General features: G+C 57.9%; 1 protein-coding gene across 4 annotated transcripts in view; it reads right to left on the reverse strand.

Annotated features, from left to right (window-relative positions):
* LHPP (phospholysine phosphohistidine inorganic pyrophosphate phosphatase) overlaps positions 1-26,598 on the reverse strand; it is a 137,190-nt gene that overhangs the window by 67,008 nt on the left and 43,584 nt on the right. For all 4 annotated transcript variants that reach the window (XM_073793822.1, XM_033842447.2, XM_033842448.2 and 1 more), the window contains exon 6: positions 24,564-24,655. In XM_073793822.1, the coding sequence (XP_073649923.1) occupies positions 24,564-24,655 (92 nt within the window). The remainder of the gene's footprint in view (positions 1-24,563; positions 24,656-26,598) is intronic.

Below are 26,598 nucleotides of genomic sequence, written 5' to 3' on the forward strand. Positions count from 1 at the left end.
GACCTTCCCACCAACTTGGCTGGGAGGACCGCCTGGCGAACCCCGGTTCCAGCAGCACGCTCTGAAACGGACGCCGCATCAAAGCCCCTCCCCACCTCCTGCCTCTTCCTGAAGTTCAATCAGAGCTGTGATCATTAGTGTCCGGAGCTGGACTTAATGAACGCTACTGACAGCAGGGGCGGTTGCACTTTCTCCCCGACTGAGCTTCCCATCTCACTTGAAGCAGAATGACAACGTCAGCCTTAGAGACCCAAATTGCACCTGAAGATTTTGTATTGATTTTCAGAAACATAAGAAAATCGAAAACCACAGGAGATATGTTTGAAAAAAATATTTCTTTATCCTCCAAGCGCACACTTACACATACACTTATGCACTCCCGCACACACACTCACACACACACATACATATACATGCCCCCTCACACACAGGCGTGTGCGCGCGCGCGCACACACACACACACACACACACACGAGTGTGCGCCGTGCTGAGTCTTTCATGCTGCCTGTGGATTTCGGCCCTTCCTCTTGGTGACCTGGGAGCAGCTGCTTACATTTCCAGGCTCCAGAAAGACCCAGCAACTCCCTACCCATGAACTAATGATCAGAGCATCAGGAACAGACGAGTGGCCTGGCCACTAAAGGGCCTCAGAGTGGGCGGTGGGCTGCCAGGGTCACCGGTGGTGAGCCACAGAGGGGAGAGGCAGGGCCCCACCTGGAGGCTGAGAAGGTCCCTCAGCCCCCCAGGAGGAGAAAAGCTGGAGGCTGACACAGGACTGCAAGATGGCCCCGAACAGGTGAGTTGAAACAACTATCTGTTTGGAGGCAGCAGTGGCCACCTGTGGTGCTTCCACCTCGGGCCAGGCAGGACTCTTAACTGTGGTAGGAGCATTCTCTCATTCAATCCTGTGATGCCCCGTGAAGTCCGAACAATCCTCTATCCCCATTTCCAGAGGAGGAAACAGATGCCTAGGGAGGAGAAGGGCCAGATTCACACCTGGCTCATTCACCTGCCCATCCCCAGAGCTTCCTGCAGGTACGGGAGCCAGGCAGGGGCTGAGGGCTTCTCTCTGCCCTGGGAGAGGGTCCCTGATGGGAGGCTGCTGGCAGAGCTCCCCCGGGAGAAGCTCCATCATTAACTCGCTCTAGGTGCCCACATCCCTGGGGGAGGGACGCGGCTGGGAGCCACAGTGCCCCCAGGGGAGCCGGCCCACGTGTGCAGCACAGCGGTGCACACTGATTGCACCTCCATGGGTGCAGCCACCCCACGGGCCCCAACTCCACGGATGCGTGAAACAGTTGGCTCCCTTGTACTGGTATCTGTGCCAAGAGGGACGGCCACACCCTGACCGAAGGTCTGCTGGGCACCGGGTGCATCACACCTGCGATCTCATTTACCTGGGAGGGCCTGGGAGGTGGCACCCTTCTCCCCACTTCAGAGGCCCAGCCAGCCGTAGAGCTGAGGTGTGCGCTCAGAGCTCTGGCCACCCTCTTCCCCTCACCCCACACAACCTCATGGTGATAGAGCATAAAATCAGGTGCCGGGTCTCCTGCAGTGAGGGGCTGCCAGCCAGCACATGAATTGGGGTCTGTTGGCCAATCAACCGCTGTGTTGGCCTGAACAGACTGGGCCAGCCTGATGCCAGCATCCCAAAGGGGGTCCTGGGAGGAGGCTGGGCCCGCCCAGCTCCCCAGAGACGCTGGAGGGGGAATGAGGAGGGGGCTCCTCTCTCAAACAAGGACAAGATCGGTGGCCCCCTCAGAGCGTGAACCTGTCTCGACTCGGTGGCACTCCTTACATGTGCCTGGCCTCTGCCAAGGTCACCGCCCATCCAGAGCAAAAGTGCAAATGGGCCACTGGCCCCTCCTGCCCCACCGCCTGCAGAGCAGAGCCTGTAATTCCAGGAACACAGCGAATCCGACGACAGCCCCTCCCACAGACCCCTACCCCAGGACTGAGCCCACCTATGCCGCCTCTGCACTCGGTCCCCTGAAGCCCAGCCACGGCCCCAGGTGACAGCTGTGCCCCAGCCCCAGATCTGCCCCCCAGTCTTTCCTGTGTGCCCACCGTCCCTGCCCACCCACATTCAGGCACCCATGCCTTGCAAGGGACGCTGCCCTCCCGCTCAAGCACTCACTGCAGGAGACGAGCCCTCAGTCATTCACACCACACGTCTAATCAGGGGGTGGCGGAGGCGGAATGGACCTCAGAGACCCCTCCACCCAACTCCTGCCTCTTCTGGTCACAGCAGGGCCGTGGAACCCCATCCCCCGCCTGCCGTCCTGTACTAGGCTGTCCCTTCGCAGAAGCATCTGCCCTAAGCCCTACATCTCAAGGTGGAAGAAAGAAGATGGGGAGATGTTTTTGATCAGCAGTTTCTTTCTCTTTCAAGGGCTAGGTGGGCAGTGAGGACCACTCCGGCCCCTGGCTTGACTTGGTATGTGATTTCCTGATCCCAGTCTCAACGGGGACCAGGCAGGGCATGTGGCCAGGTCCGTGTGAGCCAGGGTCCCCCTGGGAAAACAAACATGCCCTGCCTTCTTCCGGCCTTGCCCTTCCCCCAGCTCTGTCCCTCTGGCAAACTCTTCTTCATCCTTCAGAGTCTCACTCAGGCTCCACCTCTTCCAGGGAGACCCCGATCTCCCTCCAGGCTAGTTCTGAATCCTGTGGGCTCGGCCCCAGAAGGAGAAGCTGTCCCTGCCTCACGGCCTGAGAGTTTCTGCAAAGCCAGGACTTGGTGTCCCTCACGCTGAGCCGGCGTCTTCAGGAGCATCACACATGGAGTGTCTGCAGAGTGACCGAACAAGCCCGCAGCCGCAAGTGGTGTCACTGCCCACCACAGATGCCAGGATGACAACGCACGGCCCAGCCACCGCCCAGCGGAACCTTTAAGAAGAGCGCACGCAGCACGATTCCATTTATAGAGTTCCAGAACAGGCAAACCAACCTCTGCTGTTAGAGGTGGTCAGCGTGGTGGTTATCTCAGGGGTCAGGGTGACTGGAACAGACCCAGCGGGGTTTCTGGGCGGCTGGGAATACTTTGCTTACACAGGTGGGTTCACGCAATAGGAACTGAAGCTGTGCACGTAAGTTCTGGGCAACTCCCTGTATGTCATGAATCAGTAATAGGTTTAAAAAAAAGACTCCTGACCACAGGAAACGAACCCCCCGCCCAGGGGCTGCTCACCACCCCTGTCAGCCCAGCCGACTCTACGGCTCAGGGGTGGCCGGTTCTCTGTCCCCTGCCACTGCTGCCCACGGGGGTGCGGGCGCAGGCCACCCCAGAGGAGGGTAAGTCCAGGCACATGCCGACCCTCCCCCGGATCTCCACGCCCACCCCCGACAGACACTCACTCCTTGGACGATGTGGGGACGTGGACACTGGAGCCTGCCTCTCACCACCTGCCTCGCGTCCTTTCCACTGTGCCCCCAGCCGGCCTGCTCCTGGCCCCCAGACACCCAGGGCTGGCAGGCTTGCCCAGAGCCATGGAATGTTCATGGGGGGCGGTCACAGTCCCCCCACGAACTGTGGGGTTCCCACTCCGTTCCCAGGAGACACGATGGGGCGTCCAGCTTTCCTCTGCACCCAGGGGAGGGGGAGGGGGGGGGACGTGCTTGACCCAGACCTTCTCTCTCAGGTTAGCCCGGGCCAGGGGGCTAACCTCCAGCCTGCCCTCCTGCCCTGCTGGGCTGGTGGCCCCCTAAGCAGGCTCCACCCTGGGGGGCTTGGCTGGGCGGCCAGTGGGTCACAGCCATGCCCGAGGGGGAACATACTCAGATGCCAGTGACTCTTGGTCCGTTCTTAAACCCCAAACCATGCTCTATAAATAACTGCATTTAATACGACTTTTTAAAAAAGAAACAGGCAGAACAAAATGCTAATAGCGGTTCCCTCTGGGAGGTGGGATTATAGATTATTTTCTTATTTGTGCTTTTCCGTATTTTCCAAAGAGGGCACTTATTGTTTATATAATTAGAAAAATTACATTAATTTTTGAAAAGAAAAAAAAAACCATTGGAGGCATAGTCAAAAACATAAAAATGAGGACTGACAGGAGTTCTTCAGGGTAAAAATGGCTTTTCATGGGCTACTGTGCTCGGGCCCAGACAGGCCCCACTAAGCCCACCCCACGGCAGATGAGAAGCGTGAGAAAAACCCCAGCGTGCGCGCCACCAGCGGCGGCATTCTGTGCTGTGAGTGGCCCTGGCAACCAGGATGCTCCATCTTGAGAGAAAGGCCCCGAGCCCAGAAAGACTCCCTGTTCCCAGGCTCCTAAGTCTTGGCCCTCGTGCGGCCCCCAGGCTTTGCCTTGCTGGGGTGTCTCTGCAGACACAGCCGCTTGGCACCCGCTTGTCCCATGGGGGTAACTATTCCAGGATGGAGGTCGGGTGACGGGACCTCAGGCTGGCCTGGGCCGGCTGGGGGCAGCCAGGGGCTGGAGGACGGGCGGTGTCTCCCCCAGGTGGGTCATGAGTTCGGGACCCTCTGGGGCATGCATTAACCAGGGAGACAGCGGACCCCAGTGCTGAAATGCAGGCACCCCACGAAAGTGAGGGGAGGTCAGACGAGACGCAGGGTGGGCACAAGCACGGAGGCCGTCAGGAAAGTAGCCTGCAGGACAGCGAGAGCACGAGGAATGGGCACGGAGGTTGGATTCTGGGAAAGATGGGCCTCCAGCGAGGCTCAGCCCCAGAAGGGCAGGGGGCAGGGTGGGGGCCAGGGGAAGACCTGTTCCCCCTGACCATCAGCTCCCCCAGGCTGGACCTGTCCTGCCCCTCTCTCTGGTCCCCACGTGCAGAGGCAGGAGAACTTCCACGAGGGTGGGAGCCCCTGGGAGCCCCCAGATCCCCCTCGGTACCATCTGCCATGGAGAGCCCCAGCCCCAGCACACAGACTGGAAGCAGAATGTCAGGGTTTAGATCCCACTAGCTCCTGGGTGTCCTTGGACGGGTCCAACCACTCTGCCTCAGCTTCCTCACCTGTAAAATGGGGATATATTCGTACTTGGCTCTTGGGCTACTGTGAACATACTTGTAAACATGTCAGCAAATCAATGGAAGCCACCCTGCAGCTGAGCCCCACTGACAGCCCCATTCAGGGTCACAGGCTGGTGCTGTGGAAGCCACAGGCACCCCTGGGCCACAGAAGGCATCCAGACCTCCCTGCTGGCCCCAGCAGCAGCCCTGGGCTCCGACCGCCCATCAGGTCTAAATGCGGGTCACAGGCGCCAAGAGAAGGTTCGGAGGGCAAATGTGTGACGATGGCCTTTGGTGACTCAGCCCTCGGGACTGCAGGGCCTTCCGGTTCCAGGAGTGTCCGCTGGAGATGTGTCTCAGGAGAGCCCCTCAAAGGCCCCTCGCTGCTTCCGTTGCATCTCGGCAGGGACCAAGTGGGGGTAAGGCTACCCTGCCACCGAGCAGATGGCAGCATCTCCCCAGCCCCCTGGGGAGGTGGCACCCCTTCAAGATGGGAAGGTGGGGTGAAGGGGACCACCTCGCTCTGCCCTCCAGTATCACAAATTTGTGCAGATAACATTAGAATCCCCCTGGTCCCCAGTGTGTTCTAGGAAGCCCTTGCAACATGTATTGAGGGATGAGGTCACAGGAACTCTGTGTTGACAGGACCATGATGCCCCCCAGGAGGCCTTGGTGCCCCTCGCAGGCCCGGCATGTCCCCATCCTGGGTCCCCACTGCTATTGTGCAGACAGACAGGAGACTCGTGAACCTGTCTGCATTGGAGCTGCTGCGTGGACCCCACCAGGGGGCCCGTGGTCCCCCCTCCATCAGGTCAAGGGCTAGCTGGGGCTGGCTCCTCCGTGAGCCTCGGGGTTCGGAATTTCCATCACAGGTGGCCACTTGGAGCCAAAAGCAACACTCCTGCAGGCCGGAGAGCCCCGACCCTGGTCTCTCCACAAAGCAGCTCTGGATAAAAGTTCACTTGATGGAGTTAAGCTCAGACCTAAACTACCATCCGGGCCCCCGAGGGCCTGGTGGGCTGTCCCCTCCCCGTGGCTCCGAGCCCTCATCTCACAGCGATGCACCCTAATCCACGGCACTCAGGGACTCAGGCCCACTGGGTGGGCGTGGAGGCTCTCACACAGCAGGGCATGCCTGGTGCTTCATGACTTTGGGGGCCCTCTTTTCCATAAAAAGAGTTTAAATAATTTAACAGATTTCCGTGAGCCTCAAAAGTATCATGTATTTCTGATGTGAGAAAAAATTTTAAAACATTTTCTTTGACCTTAAAAGTTTGGGTTTTTTTTTTCCTTCTAATTTTAAAAGAAATTAAAACACCTTCATGAGCCCCTTAAGGTAGCCGGGGCCCCAGGCACTGCAACCCCTGGCTCCAATTCCTGGGAGGGTCTGGAGGCCCGCCGGTGGCCAGAACCTGGGAGTGGGCTCAGGGGCCAGGAGAGGGGATGAGTGTCCCCTATAAACCACCAGGCACTCTGACCCACTGGTCTTGGTACCCCACCTGTGCAGACCCTCGGGGCTGCTGGAGAAGACGCTTGTGTTCCCACAGCCCTCGGGCCCGTAGCGAAAAATCCACTCAACTTGCCAACGGCAGGATGGAGTAAGCAGAACAGGCTGCGCGGGGGGCCATGTCCACGGAGTCTGGGGCGCCCGGTGGAAGAAGCCAGCTGTCCGAGGCTCCGTGCTCTGTGTTGGCAACTTCCCTCAGAATACTGTGCGAGCAGCTCCAGAGGTCAGAGAGCAGGGCCTCCAGACTACAGTGAAAGGCCCCTCCTGCGGGGGGCCTGGAGGGACAGGGTGGGGCCACATGCCTGGGCTGCAGGTCCCTGCTCGGGGGTGGGGGTGGGGTCCCTGTCTCTGGAGGCCTGACAGCACAGGCACACCTGCCGCCCACCCAGAGCACCTCCCCAGACATCACGGAGGCTCCCACAGCCGCAGAAGTACAGCCACGCCACAGGGACAGTGGGCCCAAGGGCCTGGGAAGTCAGGGGTAACCCGGGGCCTCCTTCCCGGACGCTCACACAGATGGAACACCAACAAAAAGAACAACAGCTGGTATTTGCCGAGGAGCACTCTATGTGCCGGGAAACGCGCTGAATGCTTTCAGCATAACACGCCTTTCTGTCCTCCCTCCACCTGGGGCGTCGGCGCTCTTATTATGCCCATTTTAAAGATAAAGAAACTGAGGCCTGAAGTGACTGGAGCAGGACATGAAGTCAGGCAAGTGGCTCTGACTGAAGATGCTTTGCTGCCTCCCCTTGGGGAGCTCAGGGGATGTGGCAGGGCGGGGGGGGGGTGCATTTCAGTTTCAACATGGCTGATGAGGCACAGGGAACACTTGGGGGGCCCGGTAGGCCTCGGGGGCACCCCACACTTCCTCCAGCCATCCCACTCCCCCCAGAAAGAGGCCCTGAATAACCGTCCTACGCTTCAGGTTGCAGCAAGCGTACCTCCCGCTCCCATGAAGGCAGGTTAACAATAATTCAATGCCTGCAATGCTCTGAGAAATAAAGTGCCGGGAAATAGCACGGAAGGAAGCGCCTCCTTCCTTCACCATGTTTCCTCGCAGGAATAAGAGGCAGTAAGAGCCCGTGTTGTTAGCAGACCCAGGCTCTTTCTCCGGAAGCTTGAGTCAGCTTCCGAAGAGCTGTGTCACCTGGGCAAGTCAGAAGCCGCTCTGGGCTTACCTTTACGCAGGACGGAGTGGGAGGGGAGAACCTAGACAACTCCTAAGGGTTCCTAGACCTGCGAGTCTCTCAAGAAATGGAACGTCTGCACGCAACCTCATCATCACTGGTCTCTTCCGGGTCCGAGTAGCAAACTCCTCGTGGTCACCAGCATGGTTCAGCGCGGACGTGTGCGGCCTCTGTCTCAGGGGAAGGAGGCCTGTCCACCACCTCCCCTCCGGCCAGAGCAGCAGCTGCTCTCCTGAAGCTGCTGGATGTGAGCAGACAAGAGCCTCTCCTGTCCTCCCAGAGAACGCCCTGATGGGGCGAGAAGAGAGGGCAGCCGGGAGGCCACGCGGCCAGGAGGTAGGAAGGCAGCGCCGTGCTGAGAGCTGGGACGGCCCACGGAGCGGAGACCTGCAGATGGCGGGGAGCCCCTGCAGACGGCCGCACCCTGTGTGCTGAGTCCCGCCCTGGGCACCAAGGTGGGAGGTTCTGGCGGGTCACCCAGGATGGGGGAACCGGAATGGCGGTGCCCAGAAGAGGACTCAGTCAGAGAAGAGTCCAGGACCTCTGGAGTCCTAAGAGGGTCTTTCATCCACCATGGCTCCTGGGCCACACCTGCCCACATCATGTCTCTGCTCTGTGGTGGTACAAAGCCACACACACTTATCCGAGGGCTAAAGAAGACGCAGCCTGAATTACTCACACCTGGCTGATACCTCCAAAGTCTTGGGTAATCTCGGCCTCCACTCTCCTCAGGGCAGTGGGCACAGAAACGGGGTCCACAGGAGCAGGAGATGGGGAGCCCGGCTCTTGGGGCAGGCCCTCACGCTGGCCACCTGGCTCTCTGGCCCCGGTTTCCTCATCTGTGAAGTGGGCGCAGTGTGTTGGGTGAGATGAGGCCCGGCCATTATCTCTAACGGGAACGGCCTTTAGATGCATCTCTTGATGGACCAGTGGAAGGGTTTAGGGGGGCTCTGGGCTCCTGGCCTGGGGCTGGGCCGGGAGGCAGAAGAGACTCTGAGCCCTGGTGCCAACAGCCATCAACAGGTCCTGGCCTCCCCACCTCACCCAACTGCACAAACGGCTCTGGGCTGGCATGCCTGCCACCCACTCCCTGCGGCCCGATTCATGCCACCCGGAGCCTCCCACCTGGGTCCCCACTTCCAGCAACAACGAGGAGCCCTGCCACATGGGCAGAGCTCTGACACCCCAGCATCTCCCTGGGCCCCGTGATACCCTGAGCACCGTGTTCCTGGGACCTCTCACGGCAGCAGGGAGATGGAGAGGGCAGGTGGGGAAACTGAGTCTGGGCAAGCTGAGTGAGGGCTGCGAGCAGGGCTCTGGAGTCAGACCTATCTGGTTTGACTCCCGGGCCCACCAGGTTGTCACTAGATGTCTCTGATGCTCAAAACCCCGAGACACGTATTTACCCTACAGGCTTGCTGCACAGAGGAGAAGTGCTCGTCCTGCGCCAGGTAAGTGCTGGTTTATTATAAAAAGATGGGGACTTCCCTGGTGGCGCAGTGGTTAAGAATCTGCCTGCCAATGCAGGGGGACGTAGGATCAATCCCTGGTCCAGGAAGATTCCACATGCTGCAGAGCAACTAAGCCTCTGCGCCACAACTACTGAAGCCTGTGCACCTAGAGCCCGTGCTCCGCGACAAGAGAAGCTGCCGCAATGAGAAGCCCGCGCACTGCAACAATGAGTAGCCCCTGCTCACCACAACTAGAGAAAGCCCGCGCACAGCAACGAAGACCCAATGCAGCCATAAATTAATTAATTAAAAAAAGTAATAAAATAAATTAAAAGATAGCTATTATTTTTATTATCACAGAGAACAAGAGGCCTGAGCCACCAGTGGGTGGTCCATAGCAGAGCCAGGACCACAGTCCAGGTGCCCAGACCCTCACAGCTCAGTCCATCCATCTCTCAGCAGCAAAAGGAGGGCTGACAGCTTCCAGCAAGACCCATCAAGGGCCGCTGTCCTAACCCAGTCCTTGCCTGATTCTCCCAGGCTTGGAGCTGCCGCACAGGACCTGTTCTGAAATAACTCAGGTTCCCAGTGGTCTTCAGTCAAATGGGGCCCTGGCCTGCTTCCTGCCTTCAGAAAGCCACTTCCGAAGTGGCAGAGAAGCTTTCCCTGCCCTTCTCGCCTCCCCTCCCTCAGCCTCACCAGCCCTGGGCTCACAGGACCTCCAGGAGACTGCTATGGGGGCTCTGGGACACACCAGCTGGTCCCACCACCGGCCCTGAGCTCACTCAGGCCGGCAGAGAGGAGCTGGGACACTAGGAGGCGCTCATGAGCTGCCATCCGGCCCTGGCAAGATCTGTCTGGGGCGGCCTCACTGGGGCTGGACAAGAGTTTATTTTAAACCATTTCAGGTGGAAACACGGATGGTGCATCTTTACCGGCAGGTTCCAAAGAAGGTTAACTCCTTCTTCTCCCTCTTGGCTGACGCTGGCCAGAACAAAACAAGGAATATCTCAGACATGTCGCCTGGATCCTACCAGGCCCCAGTCACAGCCTCCGTGAGACCGATGAGGCCTGGGGGTGATACACCCAGAAACGAGCAGAGGGACAGGCCTGAGCCCATTGGGCTGCGAGGCGGGGGCCCTGGGGCCAGAGCCAGTGGCAGCCCCCGACTCGGCCAGCCTCAGCCTACTCACCTGTAAAAGGGCCCAGGGGTTGGGGGGCACGGGGGCATAGTCGGGAGAACCACGCTCCTCGAGCTTTTAAATGCTTTTAAAGTAGAACTTCCACCCCAGCCTGGTGGAATTTGCAAGGAACCCCGAAACAGACAAGGGAGCTGCTCGGGCTGAACTAGGGCAGGGTCTGGAAGCCCTGCTTGGTCCCCCTAATTCCCTGAGGGACCAGAGCAGAACTGGGGCTTGGGCCCTGGCCTAAGGACAGACCCCGAGCCAGTCGTTCTCTCAGCCCTGGGCTCTGAGCTCCTCTGACAGCAGGGAGCAGCTCCTCTTGGTGCCGGCCCCCCGCCCAGCAGGACTTCACAGCAGGCACCCCTGGAAGCCAACGCGATTTAAAAATCTACTGGACTAACCTAGAACGCTCTAGAAACAAAAGGGCAGTACTCATAGGTAATGCTGCACACGGTGGAGGGTTCAGAGCACCGGCTATAGAATAGACTCCTAGGGTTCAAAGACGGGCTCTCATCAGCTCTGTGACCTTAGGGGAGTTACTCAACCTCTCTGATATAATAGGTTAACCATCCCATATCATTGTTTTGAGGGTAAACGAATGGAACAATCTCTGATGAAGTAGGTCCTGTGTCTGTCACTGTCACAATTAGTGTTTTCCCAACAACCTTAGGAAGGAAACACAACTACAGTGAGGAAGCTGAGGCACAGAGAGGTTTAGTAACTAGCCCACAGCCACACAGCTGAGCATACAGGGGCAGCAGGTCCCAGAGGCTCCAAGGACCAAGGCACACGAGACAATACCCAGATCTCGTGAACATCTTTATGTGGAACTATGTGCGAGTCCTGATTGCTACTTTCCACAGCCAGACCAGTGAGCTCTTCCCAGCCCTGTGTGAGCCAGAGCCAGGCTACTGACAGAAGCCATGAGAGACGTCTGCTCAGGAACCAGAGAGGAAGGGGACAGGGCTCCTCGCAGCCTCACCTGCACCTGCCCAGCTCACCTGTATCTCACCTGTAACTCCTGTGGGATCTCACAGCACCCCGCAAGAGCAGCAGCACGTTTTTCACAGATGGGAATGGAGCACGGAGAGGTAATGTAGCCCATGCAGGGTCACACGCCGGCTAGGCGGTGGCTCAGGGATGTCATCCCCTGCCACAGACCCCAAAACCCAGGCCCTTCCCCCTCCCCCCGCCCAGGCCGGGGCTGCTCAGGCTGAGCCCTGCACCCAGGCCTCCTCCCCACGCTGCTGCAGCTTCAGACGAGCCAGCGCTGCCCCCTCCCTGCCACCGGCTCTCTGCAATCTCACATACAGGAGGCTTCAAAAACTGAGAGAAAGCGCGACAGGGCTGAGGTGGAGGAAGAAATCCAGGCAGATCCAGCACCTGAGCTCCCAGCACCGGGGCAAAGACAGTGATGCCAATCTGAAACTCGGGGCCACGCAGCCTGCCCCACCCGCTCCGGCTCAGCACGCCCTGGGGCCTGGAGGGCAATCCTGCCGCAGCAAGGGGCTCTGCTCCGGCCACTCAGCACCCCCGGGCTCTTACCCATCCCCACACTCTTGCCACTCAGAGCCTGCCGTCCTGTGACCACACGAGATAGGACAGCAACCGGGGCAGACGCTGTCCCTGCTGAGCAGGCGATCCCCAGAGTGCCACGTCCCCCTTCCGCCTGCACTCCACCCCTCACGGAGTCCTCCTTGGGCACCCCAAGTCCCCAGGACACACACTCCGTGCCTAGCGCTGGGCTGGGGACCCTCCAGGCCACTCAGTGCCCGCCGCACAGTGCTGAGCACACGAAGGTGCCTGCGAAGCTGAGCGCCTCCTGGGTGCCCTCTGGGCGGCAGGAGCAGACGGCCTGGCAAGGGTGGGATGCGACTCCATGCATGTGGGGGGGGTGGGAGCAGCTGCCCCTCCTCCCCTCGCAGTAAGCCAACGGCGCCCTATTAAAAGAAAGGTCAACTTTGCTAATCCAGCATCTGTCATCTCGGAGTGGCCGGCCCCATGACATGCCACGCTCTGCCCGGCTGCCACAAGGTCGTGAGCAGCAAGAAAAATCTCACGTGGTTGCACCTGCATGTTTCCCTCCCCCCATCCGACTACGTAAACTTGTGAGCTCTGCCAACCAGTCTGCCACAAAAGGGGAGGCTGGGAGCACATCTGGGAGAATGGGTTGGAAATCTGAGGACGTGGGCGTGAATTTTCAAAGCGGTGTCCTGAACGCCCCGGTTCATGATACCCTGTGATTCGACCCAGGAGCGCGGGCCTGGCCAAGCCTGCCCCCAGGAATGCCCGGGCATCTGGAGGGTCAGGCCAGCAGCCTCAGTTCTCTGCGCTCTGCACACATGTGGTTTCACAGACCTACCTACCTCCTGCACCTGTATTTCCTTCAGCTCCTCCTGCGCCGAAGGTGCTGAGGATACTTCCCCCAAATCTCCATTTTACAGATGAGAAAACTGAGGCTCAACTGGTAGGTGGCAGAGCCAGGATTTGAGCCTGAGGTCCCCTGTCTTCGGAGCACACGATCGCCACAGGAGAACCAGTCCAGGTGATACTCTTACACCACGTAGCTAGGCTTTCATGGGGGCAAAGGGACAACCTTGACAGACATGCTGGCAACTGCCCCGGAACACCTTTACCCTGGGCGCAGTGGGCGGCTGCTCCCACCCCTCTTACCCCCATGCAGGCGAGGCAAGCCTGGGCGAGTCAGCATTTTCCCCGGAAAACAGAAGATTTTCCCTGCCTACCTAGGAGCCCTGGGTGAGAACCACAGACATAAAAATGGTCTGGGAAGCTGAAAGCCCTCTCCCGATGGGGAAGACCGTTGTTATTCAGCTTAACAGACCGGAGTGTCCACCACATGCGAGGCACTGGGGCCGGCGGGGGGGACAAAGAAATTGGCAAAAACCCAGTCCTCTCACTCAAGGAACGGGAAGGGTGAGAGGAGGGAGACAGATCAGCCAGCAAGGTCTGGGGTCTTCCTCCCTTGCGGAAGGCAGCCCGGCGCCCTGGCATGGGACGGGGCAGTGAGAGGGATGGCAGGCCAGCAGGGCCAGAGACTGGCCACATACAGGGGGACTGAGCAATTAGGAAAACAGAGAGAGAATAACGGAAGCAGTCTTCTCCCCGTTGGCAGACAAAGGTACAAATGTGCAAAGGCACAAGGCTGGGATGAGCCCTGTGGCGCTGGACCAGAATCAGAGGCATCGGTGTGAACCCATGGTTTTCTACGGGTACCGACAGGAACGGAGACACAGGGGGATGGACGTGTGAATTACACATGCATGCTTCCCACCTCTGTCCACAGAGAGGCTCTGAGAGAAGAGACATCCAGAGGCAAGAGAACATCTAGCGCCCTGGTCTTTCATTCTAAATATCACTTTCCACTCAAAGGAATGGGGTCTCCTTGGAGAAATGGCTGACTCCAGGGCTGATACAGAGACAGAACACGATGAGCCTGAAACATCTTTTGTGCCAGAAAGTAAGGAAGGGCTGGAGAATCGGTTGGGGCGGTGAGGGGGCGGGGTTGTCAGAAGTACACAGATCCAGCTTCGAGAGGCTGCCACTGGCCACACCAGGGACCGTCTGAGCATCAAAATCGATTACGGTAGTAACAGATTATAACCCACTGGATTAAACAGGAATCCATGAGTCTGCACTAGTATAAATGAGTAAGCGGGGAGAAGAAAACATTCTTCCCTACAGTGGAACATCAATAACAAATGTAAGAACAAATGATGGAATTACTTGGTAACCATCATAGAAATAATTAACTCAAGAAGCAGCAACAGACATTAAAACTAGTGGATGGAAGTACGATGAGGAATGCGATTTTTACTCAAAGTATCTCCCCACGAGCAGTTATTAATTACAAAGGGAAGAAAACCCATAACTTTATGTAACTCTATGGCAGCCACCATCTTAATCAAACCACGTTAACATCATCGTCATTTGGGGCAAACTGACCCCGCAAGCCTCCTGATACGCTGCACGGAGATGCACGCAGCATCACTTCTGTGATATTCTGGCCCCGAATGCGTAACCTGGGTCATTTTACAAGGAAGCATCAGACAAAATGACTGTCCTGAAATCTTCAAAATGCTGGGACTTCCCTGGCGGTCCAGTGGTTAAGACTCTGCGCTTCTACCGCAGCGGGCACGGGTTCGATCCCTGGTCGGGGAACTAGGATAGGATCCCACGTGCTGTGCAGCGAGGCCACACACACACACAAAAGACAGCAACACGGTCAGCACGATGACAGTCGAGGCAAGGCCTTAGTGCCCCAGATCAGAGTCTAGAGACAGGACCACGAGCTGCTTGCCCCCGGACTGGATCCCCCGTCTATAGAGGAGTTAGTGGAATAACCAGCGAGACCTGGACCTGGGTCTGGTTCTGGGAGAAGGATACATGGAATCTGTCTTCTTTGGAGATCTCAAAAAGGGTTTGGAAATAAGACTGTGGGAACTCAAGAGAGGGCCAGATAATTCCACCGGAGGCGAGGTGTGTTTGGGGTACAACAGAAACGGTGCTGGAGTGGGAACCCACACAGACCCCAGACTGCCACAGGATCCCCTTGACCTTGAGACAGCCCCTCTGCCACTCTCAGCTGCCCATACAGAGCCGGGGGTCCCCTAAGGCCCTTCTAGCTAGGAAGATCCTGGGAATTCCATCATCAGAGAAGACCTTAAGGACAGCAGGATTCAGGCCAGCCAAGGATGGGGATGTGGGGACAGACAGGAGGGGAGCCTGAGGGGTTGGGAGACCCAGTCTCCCCAGTGCCCACAGGGGTGCTAGGAGGCCCCTGGCCAGGAACACTGGAAGTTCTCAGGCCCCCTCCCCTGGGCCGGTGCCAGGGGAGCTGGAAAAGGGAAAAGACCCTGGAGAGGATGGTGGCGGGGGGGCTCCACCTGCCTCGGGCCTGGGATCCCGCCGCCAGGAGGGTCTCGCCACAGCTGCAGGAAACCCCCAGGCCCAGCACCTCCATGTTCTCCGTGAGGGGTGGCAGGGGAGGGGGGAGGGCTGGGGAAGCCTGGCTCCCATGTGTGCAAGGGGCCTGGGTGTGAGTGTGCTTGAGTGTGCAGGTGTGAGCGGGTGTGCATCCCGGCCCTGGCATCGAGGCGCCCTCTAGCGGCCCCAGCGGAAAGTGGCGTGAGGAAGAAGGGAAAATGATCGCTGACCCTGAAGGATGTGGAAAGAGGCAGCAAAGCCAGGGGCGGAGACGATGGACAGGAGTGGGGACAGGAGGAAGGACACAGAGGGGAGAGTCTGGAGGAGAAAACAAGCCCTGTGCACGCTCCCCTGGCATCCTCCTCAGGGCACAGCGCATCTTGGAGGTTGACCCCCTGCCCAACCCTCTCAGGTCTTCATCAGGCCCCTCCCTCCCCGGGTCAGAGGACGCTCCCAGATGACGAGGGGCAGGTGGGCTTGGACTGGACACATCCGGGCGGACCTGGGCCTGCAGCAAGGGGAGTCTTGAGTCCACCTTCTGAGCCCCTCTGTCCAGCGAGGGCTGACTCAGGCCCCTCTACCCGGACACACCCTCACCCACCACCCCCAGCCTGGGGCCCGCCGTCCGCGAGTCCAGACACGACGGCCCTGGACGCCCATCCTGTGCTGGGGCGGCTGGGATCCCGCCCTCGGGTGGCCACCCTTCCACAAGTCCAAGTGCGTGCGTGCGTGTGCGTGTGTGCGTGAGTGTGTGTAAGCCAGGGAACGGGACCTGAGCGTGTCGGGGTGACGCTGTGGGGAGGAGGTCACAGACGGCTGCGTATGCGTGGTGGCCCAGAGAAGGTGCTGATTTCAGTCGCAGGGACCGGAGCCCTCACCCTGATCCCTTCCAGATGAAACACCTGAGAGGGTGTCCTTGCACCATGCAGGGAGGCAGGAGGGGCTGGAGCGCCCGCTTACAGGCCAGGGATGGGACTGCACTACGAGGACACCTGTGTCCAGAGGCTCACGGTCCTGCGTGTGAGCGGGGAGCCCGGCTGGGCCTCGGGGGTCAGGGCAGAGCTGTGCGCCTCAGGGTACTTGGGTTGGTTTCTGTTCTTAAACGAACAGTGCTGTACTTTCAGGTGGTCTTTCTTCTTAAGAATTCCCCAAATTCACAAATCTATGGGGGTGTGGGTGGCACAAGCGTACTTTGAAAGCTAACTTGTTCTGATGGGAGGGCTATACTTCCATCATACGGTATTTAGCGGACACCCGAGGAGGCAAAGATATAACCAAATCCTGCGCGACAAGCAGCTCTCTCCTTCCCATCTGTGCTACTCATGCACCTATACACCTGCATCTACACTTGTGGTTTTAACCGCTGGGCTCCAGCTCTGATGCTAACAGCCCAGGACCTAGAGGGGGAAGTCAGGCTTGAACGGCAGGCCCAGCTGGAATAACCGAGTACAAGTGCCCCTGCCCTGCCTGGGCCACAGTTTCCGCAACTGCGAGTAGGAGGTGGCGACACTGACATTTCAGGGTCTGTCAATGGGGAAATGGCACCAGAGGTACAGAAACGACCTGGTGCCCGCAAGTGCCCATTAAATGTCAGCAGACTCAGAATGGGTGTGCGGCTTTCTTTAGCCCTGGCCTCTGGCCACTGCAGTGCCGTCTTCGGCCTCCCCAGCCGGAGGTCTGCCAGCCTCCCCGGGTCATCTCTAGTGACGAGGACTCACCCCTCTCCAGGCAACCCGTTCTATTTCGGGACAGCTCTGACGTACCTTCATGGGCAGCTTCCTCTGAGGTTAAATGAGGTTCCTTCCAGCACCTTCCAGTACCCCTTCCCCCACCCCACCCCCACACAGGAGGCGAGGGGAGGGCTCAGGGTTAGCTGGCTTTAACCACAAAGCCAGCGAACATGTGACTGCTGGGGCTGCCACCTGTCACCCCCCGCAGCCAGGCCCTCAGGTGTGGTCACATGACCGACTTCGGGGCCAGACCAGCTCAAGTCACAGCTCATCCTCACGAGGCCCCTTTCCTCAAGTGGGGCTGAGTGCAGAGTGTCGTGCGAGAGAACAAGGACAGGAGGGACCCACTCGGTCCTGAGAGCCCCACGGCGGCCACTCTTGGTCGGTGAGACCCAGCACGGGCTCGGAGCTCCCGTGAGACTGGGCTAACTGGGGGCAGCAGGGTGCGAGAGTGCTCAGGACACAGGACCTGCAGTCAGGCAGAGCTGCGTTCGAATCCCAGCTCCCACACTGGTGGGCTGTGTGGCCTCGGGCAAGTTACTCTACCTCTCTGGGCTTCCATTTCCACACGTATAAAGTGGAGTGAGAAGAGGGGCAGCCTCCAGGGCGGTTGTGAGCTTTAGATAAGCTGAAGCAAGATGCATGTGAGCACCTGTCACAGGCTCTGGCATGTGACACCCTCTGGGAGGCACTGCCCTGTTCTCACATCTTCCTCGCCAGCTTGTGGCCGAGCGGCGACCGTGACCCTGGCCTCCTTCTCGGGGTGTCACACGGTTGAGGAGCAAGTGCGAGCGGCAGGTCCAGAGCACACACCTCCCGAGGTTTGTTGAGGGGCTCCCGGAACGTACTAGCTGGCCTCAGGGGGACTAGAGAACCTGCTGGGCCTTCCTCCAACCCCGTCCGCCCCGTGAGCCGTCCAGGACCCCCCGAGTTACCTGCAGGTTCCTAGGAAGCAAGTTCCTCGGGCTAGGAGGCTGCTGATGGGGTCCTAACTGGGCCCCCCAAAGGGCCTTGTGGCCTCACTCTGCAGCCACCTCCTGGCCTCCACCTGCGACGCCCCCCTCAGCCTGGAGCCCCCCGCCTCAGCCGGCTGGTTTCTCCAAGCAGGGTGAGGAGTCCAGCAGGGCTGTATACAGTTTGGAAACCTTTCCCCTCTTGCCCTGGGCATGAAGCAGCCTTGGTCAGGGACCAAGAGGGATAATGAGAGTCAGGTACCAGAAAGTGCTACTAGTTCTGTCCCCCAGCGAGCTGCGAGTCAGAGGGCAGGGAAGCCAAACCAGTGCAGAGGAAGCGACTCAACCCAGGAAAGCGGTGGGTGGGAGGGGATGGGGAGACGGGTGGGTCTGGCCCTGCCAATCCCACCCTGACCCCCACTGACCCCACCACCGGTGCCTACCTCTGCCTGCCCAATGCCCTCCCAGCCCAAGCCCCTGGGGGTCCCTCCTCAGTCTCCCACAGGGCCCAGGGTCTAGGCAGACTGAACCGCTGGGGGCTGGCACTGCCCCCCGCAAAGCCCTAGGATGCAGGGGATTTGGGAAGGATGGTTAAAGGGTTCAGAATGATGGAGTGGTGTCTGCCCAACTGTGGTGACGGCTGCACAGCTCTGTGAACATTTGAAAAACTACTGAATTGTACGACATACGAGTTATTTCTCAATAAAGCAGTTAGCAAAAATCCCAAAAGAAGGCATATAGGCTCAAATCTGTGACCCCTTCACTGTGTGACCCCCAGTGAGCTAAGGGACCTCTCAAAGCCCAGGGGTGCCTCCCACAACCTCTATCCCCGTGCAAGACCAAGGCTACCTGCTGGGCTGACCGGCTGGCCCACCAACGTTCCACAATCGATTTCCCCGAAGATTGGTTCCCGGAGCCCTCCCCCAACTGGCAGCCAGGATTGGAGTCCGAGGGACCCAGGGGGGAGCCCCCACGCCCAGCATCAAGCCGTTCTCCCCAGCTGGGCGGGCTGCAGCCAGGCAGTAGCTGGTCACCTCCTGGTTCCCTGAAGCTACATGGAGCCTCCTCCCCAGCTGGGAGCGTCTTCCAGAGGCCTGAGGCTCGGAGTGTCCATCTACGCGGGCAGGAGCTCCCTCCTGGTGCACACGTGGCAATGCTCCTCGGCGGGACGCAGGGACAGAGGGCTACCACACACAACCCCAGCCTGCAATGGCCTCACGGTGACAACGGTGACTGCTGAAAAATTAACACCCAGGATCACTCACTTCCCTCAAATACCACCTGGCACTAGAAGAAAAACCCATTTCCTTCCGAAGGGAAACCAGAGCCTCCTCTTAAGGAAACTCTGTGAAGTCACTGGCTGCAGAGTGACGAGAGATGGGGTCAAGGGCCGCACTTTGGCGGCAGCTGTGTCACGAGTGCAGCCCTGTCGGGCTCTGGGTATCTCCACTCCAGCGTCTGGTTCCACCATCACATTCTCTGTACCCCGCATCCTTCAGCCTTGTGCAGCGTGCCTGGAACCTCAGACCCGCCAGTCCCGCTGTCCACGGGCACCCCAGCCCCAGCTGAGCTTCGGTGCGGGCGGAGCGCCAGTCCCAGCCCAGGGACACCTGGAATCCAGGCCCACTCCCTCGTGAGTCCAAAACGGCAAACTGCTCGTCAAGAACGTTCTGGACTCAGAAAACATCTCCCACCAGTGAGTAAATAACAAATAAGAGGATCCCCAAAGCAGGCTCCACGTAGCCGGATTATTTACACAGCGCGACCAGCGTGGGCCTTGGGCAGTGAGGCCTGCCACCGTGCTTGAGAACCAGGCGCCAGCTGTGCCTTGCAGCGTGGAACGGAGGACAGGGTGACGGGGGAAGCGTTCAGGGTGTCCCCGCTCCGCTTCTGGCATGTCTCCAGGAGGGGGGTCAGGTGGGGACACAAGCAGGTATGAAGGGACAGCGAGATGTCCCGACCGCTTCCTCCTCCACTGGGGACATGCAGGGCATCGGGCTCCTGAGAAGGACGTCCCTCACCTGAATTTGCCAGAATGGGGGTACACAGGGCCTGGCCCCAGCCCCCATGGAAGATGAGGCCTGTCCTTAGGAGAGAAGGAGGGGGGCTATGGTGCCTGGGGGTGGGGACAGCAGTCCTCCCAGACGAGCCCCCCGTTATTCAGACACGGAGCCCTGCCTGTGCCCTGAAGTGAGCCTGGGACCGTGACTCCTGCAGCTCCTCAGAAGCTGAGCCCCAAGGGCTGGATGTTCCCAGTAGGAAAGCGGTGGCAGAAGCACCCACCTGGGGTAAGAGAAGGCTGCAGCCCCGCCTCTGCCTAACCTCGCTAGGTGGCCTTGGGCAAGGCTTTAGCTGTCTCAACGGGAAAGGCCTCTGGCAGCGGGGGAGCCAGCACCCTCTGGGCCTCCGGGACTCACTGCGACCGTGAGGATGTGCCTGCGATGGTCACAGGGCCCTTGGAGTCGGGATGGCGTCTTGAGGAGACTGGAGGAACAGCAGGTCCTGGCCTCAGGCTGGAAGGTTCTGCCAGCAGGCCCGGTACGTCAGACATGCCAGGAAGGGGCAGGTGGGGAAAACGCCCGAAAGGCCTTTACCTGCCAGCCAGGTGAGGCCACACCCTGGCTGGGCTGGACGTTCACGTAGAGCAGGTACGAAAAGAAAACCTTGTATGGCTCTGTCTACAGCTCGGCTGCCCGGCTGCCCGGCTGGGCGGGGGTGTGTTTGCAAGCTGTCTGCCTTGGGAGCCTCTCTGGCTCCAAACACTGGGGTTGCTGGAAGGGATCCAGCCTCCTTCCTGCAAGGGGCCTGAGCCTCCCGCTGGTCCTGGTGGGGCAGGCCCTGTGAAGCCCTCCTTCCAAAGCTCAGGGGCCGCTGTAACCTCTCCCCACTCTGAGACTTCACACTTTTCTCTTTGGGCCATTTTCTGATAAAAGTAGAAAGAAGCGGGCTTCCCTGGTGGCGCAGTGGTTGAGAATCCGCCTGCCAATGCAGGGGACACGGGTTCGAACCCTAGTCCGGGAAGATCCCCTATGCCGCAGAGCAACTAAGCCCGTGCGCCACGACTACTGAGCCTGCGCGCCTAGAGCCCATGCTACACAACGAGAGAAGCCATCGCAATGAGAAGCCTGCGCACCGTAACCAAGAGTAGCCCCCGCTCACCACAACTAGAGAAAGGCCGCACGCAGCAAAGAAGACCCAACGCAGACAAAAATAAATAAATTAAATAAATTAAAAAAGAAAAAATAGAAAGAAGTGAGGGGAATGAAGACATGGAAGGTCACAGGGAGATCTCACAGCCATGGGAAAGTCCAAATCCCACACCCCCAGCAATGCCGTGGCCTCAGACAACCTCGCGTGTGTGTGTGTGTGTGTGTGTGTGTGTGTGTGTATGTGTGTGCGCACGCACAACTAGAAGACGCTGGCCTGAGGGGCACCTGCAGCGGGGCTGTCCAGAGGCCCTACGCGGCCCCCTCCAGCCTCCCTCCCTTTCCTGTGCCAGGACAGGCAGGACACCCCGGTTTCACTTGCCTCAGCCTCCCCATTCGGCCCTTGGCCTCAAGCCAGTGGAGAAGCCACGTGGCCAGGTATGAGCGCCAAGCTCCCTCACCGCACGGCTCTCTGCCACCCGTGCCCGGTGACAAGGTCATCCTCCACCCGCCTCACTCCCCCAATTCAGTCAAGGCTGGACCAAGGCCACCAACAGGGGACACGGTGCACAGGGCTGATGCCCTGCTGACCCATCCAGTGGCCCTTGGCTCCTGTGAAGCCACTCAGAGGGAGGCCCAGCACAGTAAGGACGCAGACCCTGCCCCTGCCCGGCTCACGTCTGGTGCAGACATGGGCCACAGTGAGCTTCAAACCTAGTGCCGCCGGCTCACAGAGGTGGCCAGAGGGGTGGAGAGCTACAGGGGCAGGCAGGGCAGCCCCAGAGGGAGGAGCTGGGTGCTGCCGGGTGACGCTGGCCCAGTCACCAGGGTGCCAAGGTGCCAAGGCTGCTCACTGGCCCCAAGCCGGCTACGTCTACAGAGAGGCCCGTGCAAGGTGCCATGGAGATCTCGTGCACCGAGACTGCCATCTGCAGGGAGCAGGGGGCGGTGCAGGGGCCCCGCTGCCCACCAGAATTGCACTAAGCGCCGATGGATGCCAGCCGTGGAGGCAAGCTAGGACTTTCTAGTGGCCACGTGAACAAAAACAAGAATAAGCAGGTGAAATTAACATAAGGCATCAGGATTGCAACATGCAATCAGTGTGAGATATCATGAACGAGTTTGTCACATTCTTTTTCTCCCGCTAAGTCTGGACTCTTGTGTACATGCACTTTTAACACGTCTCAATTTGGAACAGCCACATTTCAAGTGCTCCCCAGGCACCTGCGGCTTGTGGCTTCCGCACTAGACAGTGAGGCTCTAGAGATCGGCCAGGGGCAGAGAGGTCCTCCGCCTGCTTTGACGGCACGGAGCCCAGCCTCCTGTCCCGCCACGCGGCCTCCCCCTCCGGTGGCTGCATCACCACCTAACCTGCACTGAGGCTCTTCTCCCTCCGCCCTGCCTGCTAACAAAGGCAGATTTACAACCTCACAACAAACAAATCAAAAGGTCTGAAATCTTAAATACCTCCACGAAAAGAGACGCTAAGCCCCACCCTCTCCACGCAGAGCCAGGTGGGGCTGCACCGGGAAGCAACAGACGTCACCAACAGCACCGGCATCACCTCCCCGTTGCTGACGGCTCCCTGTGCACCACGCGCTAAACAGTACTTACCTACAGCATTTCCTCAGCAATTTAAAATGATGAAGAACGGTCAAGGGCAGATGCCACAAAACATTGTTCAAGAAAAGGGCAGGTTGTGAAATAATATAATACCGTTTTTATAAAGAGAAAAAAAGTATTATCCTTATATTATCTACACAGAGAAGGCAGTCTGGAATGATCTGGCCAACTGTTGACGGGGTTTGTCTCTCTGGGAGACGGGGTGATGGGGGACTCAGAAAAGTGCCAACCCCGGTGGTGTACAGTAGGACACAGCCGTCTGCATGCCCACCTGCCCATTCGAGGGCTTCCCGACTGTGTGTGCAGACCTTCCCCAGTGACCCAGCGACCTAGTGGCACGCCGGGGGCCTGGGGCAGGGGCAGTACCTTCTCAGTTTATAGGGCCATGGCTTAGGCTGGGCCAGAAAGACCCCAGCTGTGGCTACATTTAATCGAGACAGACATGTTTCTCTCCCTAAGAATCCAGAAGCAGCAGCCCAGTGCAGAAAGCTACATGGCTCTCACTCTTCACCTCTGCCTCACCACCGTGCTCTCAGTTACGGAGGTGCCCCTCCTGTGCTCATGGGTCAAAGGTGCTCACTGAGCTAGGCTGGCTACTGATGGGGCGGCGCCAGGGGCCGGGCGGCACCGCGCAGCAGAGCATCAACCACAGGGTGCCAAGTCCCACTGCTCAGCAGCTTCGGGGGAAGCGGGCGCTGGGGACCTCGGGCTTCCAGGCTGGCCTCTGGGAGAGAATGCTGATGAGGTTTCGAGTGGGGTCTCCCTCACTCCCTTAGGCCGCAGAGAGCCCAGGAAACCCAGGAAACCCTCGTTTGAGGACCTGGGGAAGAAAGGAGGTCCATATTTCAGGTGTGCTGGGGGCTGCAAGGTGGCCTCTGGCACCCTGGGAGGTCCAAGAGGTGGATGGAAGGGACTTTCTGGCCCTGGACCTTAGGAGTACTGAGACTTCCTCACTCACCTTGTGTCCACCTACGTGACCCAAACCCAAAGGCCACGTGTGTCTCTCACACAGGAACGGGCCTCGGAGTGAGGGTCAGGCCCTCTAATCTATTCCTCTGACCCCGTCTAAGCAGACCACCCAGGACTGATGTAATCCATCCCTCCCCCGACATCCAGACACCCCAGGGTAACCATGTTTTAACTAGCATACACAAAATGGTACTTTCTCTGAACGGCGACAATCAAAACCATCTAGAAGAAGCCAAGACAACACTGTGATGTCTGAGATACGCTCAAAGGCTAAGCAAGCCAGGCCCAGACACCGCAGGGCACATCCACATGCCCCCGACAGGTGCCCGTCCGCAACCTGCCCGAGGCTAGGCTGACTTCTGACCCAGCAAAGAAGACGCTCTGGAGACAGAGGTTCAACTCCAAAGTGTCGTTGACTCATCCCTGACCATGGACCTGTCATCTCTAGGTGAGAGATGGATACGGTGGAGGACAAGGAGGGAGAAGGTGACCAGAGGAGCTGGGCGCCCAGGAGCTGTCCCCTCCGAGCACAGTGAGGCATCAGCCACGTTGAGGACAGGAGTGTGGCCCAAGTTCAAGCCGGCTCTCTGTGGGAAGCAGGCTCGACGGCTGGCCAGAGCCTTCCATTTGCTGTCTCCACACTACACCCTATTCAAATCTCAGTTCTGAAACTCAGACCCTTTTTATCTACCACTCTCTGCTACAAAAAGGCATCCAGGCCCGTCCTCAGGGGACAGTTAAAAAAAGTCATCAGATGCCCACGTACTGCTCTTCCATTAGGGAAAAAGTAACGCCCTTCACTGTGGAGAAGAAGACAAACGAAACCCTGGTCACCCCAGGAATCCACGAGGCAGGCAGGCAGACGGCGGGCAGGCTGGCGCGGGGCACTTACCTGAACTTCCCGGTCCGCACCTGCAGCGCTCTCATCCCACACCGCTGGGCACCGCTGATGTCACCCACGATGTCGTCCCCGATCATGATGGCCTGTCGTGCAGTGAGTGAAAGGCACTCAGAAGTGATGTCAAGACAGTTTTCTTCCTGTGCTGCCTCATCTTTTTTGACATAATAAACCTCTTGACTTCATGCTTAAAACCACCACCATACAAAGGAAATGAGGTAGTATCGTCATCATATTGATTAAAAGTCAATGTACTTGAATATATCTCCCACTGCCCATCATGGGCTGCGGCTCTGAACGGTGCATATCTGGGCAATTTAAAATCAATCAGCGGGTATTAAAGTGATATAGTGCCACCAGGACACACGGGGAGGCTGACGCTATCTCACCTCTAGTCGAGCACAGGCTGAATTTTACCTTCAGCTAAATACTCTGTAACCAGGTTATTTTGCCAACCGTTGGTTCTGTGAAAACTAAGTAAATTTCTGGCAAATCTTTGCAGTCCAAGTTTAGGTTTTGCTTTCCATGCTGAATTTACTACCTATAAAAAGCAACAACAACGAAAAAAAACAAAAAGAAGAAAGAGCAAACAAAAATACACACTCTAACACACACACACACACACACACACACACACACACACACACACAAAATGCTCACAGCCTGGATATCATTTCAAAAAGCAGCCCCTCTCGCCTGAAACAACTAGAGAAACAGACAAACCAAATGCAATAACAGTTTTCAAGACACTGGACATCAGGCAATGAAGGAGGATTCCTGAGACACAGGAAACAAATGACATGGATCCTACAAATGCCGCAGCTCACTGCCTTCAGAGTTTCCAGACTGTGAGCACAGACAGGAAGAACTAGGTACAGCCCAGACTCCCTGAATTGAGGACACGGAGCTAAGAGCTGGGAGATTAAGGCGGGGTGTCCGAGAAGAGAGGGCTACCCGGAGAACTGTGGAGCTCTACAGAGGGTCCCCCCGAATGATGCAGTGTTGGGTAGACTGCTAATGAGCCCAGGCAAGTGAGGAAACCACCCGAGGCCAGGGAAAGAATCACACCAAAAATTAAAGCAGTGCCGGGACCTCACACAGGGTTGGGTTTAGTGTCTGTTCCCACCAGCCAGACTGGAAAATCTCATAATTCACAGGGCACTGAGTAGCATTCTCAGAAGCGTCTTGCCTCAGCAGTGAGGAAGAATTAGCCCTGGACTAAACCTGCTCTGCCTCCCAAACCTTCAAAGCAAGATCTGGAAGGATCAAATTGTTTCCAAGTGATTTAACTGCATCCCAGAACAAAACACAAAAATATTTATTGGTGTATAAAAATATCTAGCACTCACAAAAGGTACAATTCACAGTGTCTGGCATCCAATTAAAACAATAATCAGACGTGCAAAGATGACAGATATCACACACAGCGAAGAGGAAAATCAACCAAAACAGACCTGGAACTGACACACATGTGAGAATTAGCAAACAAGGGCATTAAATCCGTTACTGTAACTGTATTCCACACGTTCCCAAAGTTAAGTAGAGAGACATGCAAGGTAAAAGAAACGATCCAAACCAAGCTTCTAGAGGTGAAAACTACAATGTCTGGACTGAAAAAAAAAAAAAAACAACAACACTGGATGAGATTAAATCCAGATTAGACAATGCAGAAAAGAGATTTATGAACTTGAAGACACAGCAATAGAAACTATCCAAAATGAAACACAGGGAGAAAAAATTATTTTGTGTGTGTGTGTGTGTGTGGTACGCGGGCCTCTCACTGTTGCGGCCTCTCCCGTCGCGGAGTACAGGCTCTGGACGCGCAGGCTCAGCGGCCATGGCTCACGGGCCCAGCCGCTCCACGGCATGTGGGATCTTCCCAGACCGGGGCACGAACCTGCGTCCCCTGCTTCGGCAGGCGGTCTCTTAACCACTGTGCCACCAGGGAAGCCCCCAGAAAAAATAATTTTTAAAACATGAACAGAGAAACAGTGAGCTATGACAAAACTTCAAACAGCCTGGTGTAACT

The sequence above is a fragment of the Tursiops truncatus genome, chromosome 16 (assembly GCF_011762595.2).
Source record: "Tursiops truncatus isolate mTurTru1 chromosome 16, mTurTru1.mat.Y, whole genome shotgun sequence".
Lineage (NCBI taxonomy): Eukaryota > Metazoa > Chordata > Mammalia > Artiodactyla > Delphinidae > Tursiops > Tursiops truncatus.